Genomic DNA, 6,523 nt, shown 5'->3' on the forward strand with positions numbered 1-6,523 from the left:
GAAATTACAAGTTGGTAAAGCAGCTGTTGCAATCACCAGATTTAACAGGCACAGACATCAAAAAGTCTAGTTTCAGACTGTAAAGTATAAATTCTGGTCTCAAACGCTGTTTCTGTTCCAGTATGTATAGCTGACAGACAGATCCACCAAAATCTCACACAAACCTCTCAGTGCCTCAGAAAGCAAATGCATCAGGTAAATTCTGTCTATTAGTAACATAAAAAAATCATCATAAAGTCTGATAATCTATCACCCAAGACATCTGGAAAAACACTGGGTATCTGCCACTGACAAGGATGGATGCAGTGTCAATAGAGGAAGGGGAACTAAAGCACGTTCTACACCCTCAAACTGGGTATTAACCCTGTCACTTCCCTGAGCAGCCATCCCAACAGTGCAGCACTGCAGGGTGGGGAAGGCAACAGCATGATGCACATTCTCTCTAGTACTGCACAGTGTTGCAGTGACATTCCTCAGCTTTGGAGAAGTCAGAGTTTGGGGTTTAAGTTGCCAGTGGCGCAATACCAGAAGGAACAAGTACTAATAGCTGTTCTAGCCCTGCTTTCTTCCATGAAAAGGCATATGTGGTTGCCCAACTGTCATTATACAGATCAGAGAAGATACAGTAGGACCCAAATGCTTCCTTCTAACACTACTTACAAAGGGAAAACAAAAGGAGTTCAAAACAAGAGGATATGAAAATCTCAGTACAGGATAGAAGCAATGAGTGAGTTGTCAAGTCCTCAAGGATGTTCAATGGAACAGGAAAAAATTGTATATTCAGATAAAGTCATACATCTCCCATGATATTCTACAGCAGTGTTCAACACAGATATTACTCTGTTTCTTGAGGTCAGACGGTATTTACCTTTTCTTCATTAGAAAGAGAGCTTGATCATTATCGAATGTTTCTGAAAACTCTACCTTAAAAAAAGATAGAACAGATGCTCTTCACACTGTGAAGAGAATGAAATTCAAATGCCTGAGAAGGTGTCAAAAATTCCAAAATACTTAAGACTGTAGGGATAACATTCATTCAAGTCTTATTAATTTAAACCTTGGTTATAGAAATCCTGGATTCTTTCTTAGAACACTTGCCTACAAAGAAATAGAATCAGGCTTTCACTTTAGTCATGAAGGAGACAAAGGTAAAATGTGCATCTCTTCGTGTGATTAGCAACAAAGACTGTAAGCACAGACAAAAAGGTTTCAGCCTTTAGCTACTAGATCTACCATCTTATTCCTGTGGCTGAGCTGTGATTAACCTTTAGTCAGTCACCTCTATCATAAGAATAGATAATCACGGATTCTCTTTCTGTAGGCCAGTCTTGTCTTTATAAACCTTTATAAGGATTCTCAGAATTTTCAAAGAGGATAAATCAGGCTGGGAGTGCAACGCCCTTTATGGATCCTCAGAAGAATTTTAGATCAATCTGCAGGTATGACGCACTATATGCCACCATGCGTAGTGTAGAACTTTCTGTATAACAGGTCCTCTAAACACACCAAGCTAAGGTCATCACCAAGTCCATTCACCAGGTAAAAAACCCAGGTCTTTGCACATTTCATTACATGACATGTAATGTATATAGTCATATGTAGTCCCAAAGAAAGGAGAGCCTTACAGTAATTTGAGTAAGATGATATCTGGCCTAGTGATGAGGGGCTCCATCACCACAGGGCACAAAAAGTGTGCAGAATAGCATGCGATATGCCATCCAGTCTCACTACTTCTAAATCTACTCTTTCAATCAAAGCTTTGCCCCATCATTTTTTCTGTCTCATGCCAAACAGGAGTGCACCTGCATAGCTGTGCTTGCCTGTAGCTGTCTCTCAAAGGCACATTATAAGAGCAACACAGTGAAATGGCCATGACACTAACACTCTGATGGTCCTCCTAAGACCTACTTGTGGCAGAAGCATAAAATAATCTGTATTATAGAACGGGAAGAAAATATAAAGAGGAAAGATGGACGAGAGCTAAACACATTCTCCTCATTTCCCCTCTCCTATGCAGAGCACAGCAAAGGCTCATGCCCACACTCATTAGTGACCCAGAAACGTATAGCAACCAGAAAAGCTCCCTTTAGCACCATTCTTTCTGGTGTGTTGTGAAGCAGCAAATACTAGCGTGGTTGTCTATCACAACCATTCATGGTCCCACAATAAATTCAAATCCCTGTGAGATTGAAAACTGCCCCTAGAGCTCTCAGTTTATAACAGCAGTTATTCTCTGCTGCAGATAGAACTACTACTGTACCAAAATTTTGCTTCAATTTTTTTTTTTTGTTTCTCAACAAAACAGGGTCAAAAGGAAAAGCCAAATATTTACCTTCTAAAGAGACTTACTAGGCAATAATCTTAACATTTGTTAAAATGTTGGGTTGTGGTTTGTTTTGGTTTTTTTACAAATACTTGCAAATTTTCAAAAACTACCTTCCATCTTTCAAAATCTACCAAAATCCAATTCTACATCAGATGCTAGTGGCATATACAAACACAAATAGTTATTTCAAGAAAATAAGCCCAAGTGTTTGATTCCAGAAAAAACATAGGTCTCTGACTCCTGTGCAGCAAGTAAAAGGCCAAAATAAAGCTATGACTACTAGCTGGATTTTGTATCACATTCTAACATGTAAGAACATGTATTTCATAACATTTACTTTCAACTCTATTTTCACCAGTACTACAGTGAGAAAAATCTTTCTTCTCTTTGGTATAGATAAAAGCAGCTGGTAGAAGTTAACATAGCATCGCTACTTTTAAACTAACCTAACCATCCTGCTTTTTGCTTCTCACATGCAGTTATATTCTCTGCCAAAGCCCACATTTATTGGAGTTTTCTCACATTGGTCGTACCAAGCCTTATTTGTAAAGCACTTTAACAGACGAAAAAGCAAGAAAAACCTCCCAGATAAATAGTAACATACATAAAAAAGAAACTCTTCATAAATAATCGGTTTTGTTCATTCAAGAACAGTTTTTCTACTTGACTGAAGATAAGCATAAGACAATTTACAAGGATTTCTGTGCATTTAACAGATTGTTAAGTAGGTCTAAAACCAAAATCTTGAACCCTTTTAAACTTTGTGACTATTAACTCCCTAAGTTAGCCCTGCCTCCAAATGAAATGAATTAAGTTGTTGTGTTTAAGTGTAACTAGATTTTTCTAAAACCAAACAATTGTGTAAGATTCCCATTCTCCCTGAAAAGTTTTCAAGATTTCCATATATTTAGACCCGAAATTCAGCCCTGAATTGCCACTGAGACCAGAGTGAAGTAAAAATTTCATCAGCATCTAAACAATACTTTTGCAAATACAGAATGAATATATCAGCTCATTTCTTTTTTTAAGAATCACAAGGCATATTGAGACCCGAGAAATCCAGCCATAAGTTAATTCTCAATTTCAGAGTATTATTTAAGGCTGTATTACGGTGATGAAAAGCTTCCAATAGATTAAAAAAAAATCTGCAACTGGAATTGAAACCACTCCACTCCACATAAATATACTCAGTGAAACACTTTTGCATTAAATAATTTGACCCCATTATAGTATCTGCACACTTGTTGCATGAGGCAATGCTAAGTCTATTCAATATTTATTTTCACTGTGTAGTAAGAGCTTATGTTATAGCTTCTTAAGTATTATTTTTATATTAAACTTTTTAGATTCCCAAGAGAATTCTACAGCAGTACTGTCATAGCTATCACAAAGTTATAATTAAGCTGTGACTTCAAAAATTTAATACATTGTGACTTATAAACCTCATTGCTAAGTGCTAGCTAGCTATTCTGACTTATTAGCCCACAATGTCTCACACAGATTACTTTTTCTTTTTAAATAATTGTTTTGCTCTGGAAATAGGATTGGTTGACACTTTCCTAAAAAAGAGACTTCCTACTTAGGAAGCAAAGTACCTCCATAGTGAGACATTCCAAATGGCAAATGACAGCTACATAAACAAACATATGGCAAAGTAACATCAAATGGCCACTCGGAAATCTAAGATGTTCTTCTCTCATAGGATTTTAAGTACCTCTCATATTTAAGGAATTTCCTCTGTGGCATACTAATCAAATACACCCATTCTGGCCTCAGAGAAATACTGCGATTCATTCAATATGTTGAAGAGACACTGCAGAGGACATCAAGTATCTGTAGTGATAACCAGGGAGCGAGTAAACTGAAAAGAAACAGTACTAGGCATCTCATGTTATCAACCAACCAGAAAATGGAAAAATATTTAGAAGTAGTTCTATAGTGAAATCTTGGGAAGAACAAAGTATTAGAAACACACTCAAAGTTGTCTGACATTAATCCTGATATAAATTAAGTTGAAGCATAACTTACTGGTAAAGTTCCTGGTAAAGAAGCATCAAAGAAAGATACCAAAGAGTTAGGAGGTGCTGCAAACTGGACTTGGGAACCAGAGAAAAGTTTTGAGTTGGAACTGATCTGTGCATGAATTTCAAGACCCACAACTGGTACCCATGGAGCAAGACTGAAAAGGAAAAGGAGAAGGGAAATACAATTTAAATATACATGACATTAAACCTCGTAAACATCTAAAAATACAAGAATTAAGAACTTTTCATTTATTATTTTAACCTAAATTAAATTGTAATTGTAAAAAAAATTGTAAATGATGTTGTAAATACATGCAGAGCGTAACGGCAAAAGTTGTGCTGCAATACTGGAGAACTGAGACTAACTGACAATATATACGGAGGGGACCGTATGGCAAAGTGTCTTCATTGTATACAGAAAAGAATGCCATAAAAAAGAAATGAAATAGTTTGAAACGTTTAACTTTTCCTTACATGAGAAATCTTAGAGAAATTAATGAGGCAAACTTGCATGCTGGATGAACCCTAATTTGGTACCTTATGAAAGTCACAAAATCATCATAAATATCAATTATTTCTCAGAGAGTTTGATAAATCTCCAACAGACAGGTGGTATAATAAATTATGTATTCTTTGTCAGCTAGTCACTTGCATGCTGGGAAAGGTAGCTCTCCAGAGCAGTGTTAGTAGCATATTAGCATAAACATTAGTAATCTGGTAATAGAGAAATCATCATTTCAACTAGAGAGCTACTGCTCTCTGAACATACTCCACAGAATAAAGCTTCTCCATATCATCTAAAAAGTAATTGCAATTCCAACATCCATAACCTTTACATGGACAAGAGAAAAAGGTCACCTTTACAGTATAAATTACTTGACAGTTTCTGTAAGTAATTATCTGGCCCTGTACAAATGAAGTGGCACAAATAATATTTCAGTGATGAAATCACATCTCTACAGCACAATACTTCAGCAGTATAAGCACCCAGATAGCTATAGGAGATAAACAAGCTATGGAAAAACATCAAATATATCAAGTACAGTGTTCCTTCCAAAGGTGAACATAATACATTGCCAAGATTTTAGCTCTCTGTCTGCCCTCTGACAGCTGAAGAAATCCCTACAAACACCAAATTAGTGATGTCAGACACCACTTACACCGCTGCTTTAGGAATATTATCATAAAAGATTAAGGTTCAGACGTTTAAAGGAGCAAATGCATTTTCTTTTACTGAAACATGATATTTTCTTTGCTATTTTCAACTATTCACAAAAACACCTCAAGGTTTATGAAAAAAGTTGGTTAGGTTTTTTTTTTTATTTTGGAGGCAAATTTATTTTAGTGTTCCCTGCATTCTTTAGAAATGCTGCCTGTTACATCATGGCATTAAAAACTACACCAAGTTTCGCTTAATCAGTGTCTTGGTTTAATAGGTACATCAGTCAGTCCTTAAGTCCTACTAACAACACTGATGAGAAACCTGGAGCTTCTTGCCATGTTTGTTCAAGGTTTATGTTTACTTGTTTCTCTAAACAACCAGCAGCATACTTCTGCTGGTGTCTGCGTAACTTCACTTAGGTGATCAGTTGTGCAGAAGAACCTAAATCTCACCAGAGAACATGAAAGCTTGTACAGGCCGTAACTTTCAGTTGCCCATAACTTCCGTTTCAGGCACACTGTCAAAGTTTCACATTTCTCCACTGGAAAAGAAAGCTTCCTTTGGACCAGAATAACCTTTCAAAAAATAATTCACCAAATTGGTGCAGTCCTTACTGTTTATACTCCGAACACGTGCGCTAATGCTGATCTGCTTGCATTGTGTGAGGCTCTTATCACAGCCAAACGTGTCAAAGGGACAACAGCCCTACTGCGAAGACAAACACTGTTTTGGGAAGCTTGGGGGTGTGTGTGAGATAAATGCGTGCTGAGAAGTTGCTGCCAGCCATATGCAAGCTGCAAAAGATGGTATTTAAAGCGGGCCCTGCTGCTACCACCTTGAGATCTGATTGTGACACAGTAACCGACCCTCCAGGACCCAACACGCCGCCGCCCACCTCCCGCAGCCGTAGCTCTGCTGCCCAAGTGCGGCGTCCCGAAACCGGGCCCCGGCCCCAGCCTATGGCTATGCCCTGAGGGCGGGATACCCCGGCGGAGAACTACCTCCACCGGC

General features: G+C 37.8%; 1 protein-coding gene across 1 annotated transcript in view; it reads right to left on the bottom strand.

The window, feature by feature from the left end:
• GATB (glutamyl-tRNA(Gln) amidotransferase, subunit B) overlaps positions 1-5,926 on the bottom strand; it is a gene marked incomplete at its 5' end in the record, with an annotated part of 41,506 nt that extends 35,580 nt beyond the window's left edge. Inside the window, 2 exons of the mRNA XM_010295171.1 lie at positions 4,355-4,485; positions 5,891-5,926. Coding sequence (XP_010293473.1) covers positions 4,355-4,485; positions 5,891-5,926 — 167 coding nt within the window. The remainder of the gene's footprint in view (positions 1-4,354; positions 4,486-5,890) is intronic.
• Between the last annotated feature and the right edge of the window lie 597 nt (positions 5,927-6,523).

The sequence above is a fragment of the Phaethon lepturus genome, unplaced genomic scaffold (genome assembly GCF_000687285.1).
Source record: "Phaethon lepturus isolate BGI_N335 unplaced genomic scaffold, ASM68728v1 scaffold6349, whole genome shotgun sequence".
In the NCBI taxonomy this organism is placed as follows: Eukaryota; Metazoa; Chordata; class Aves; order Phaethontiformes; family Phaethontidae; genus Phaethon; species Phaethon lepturus.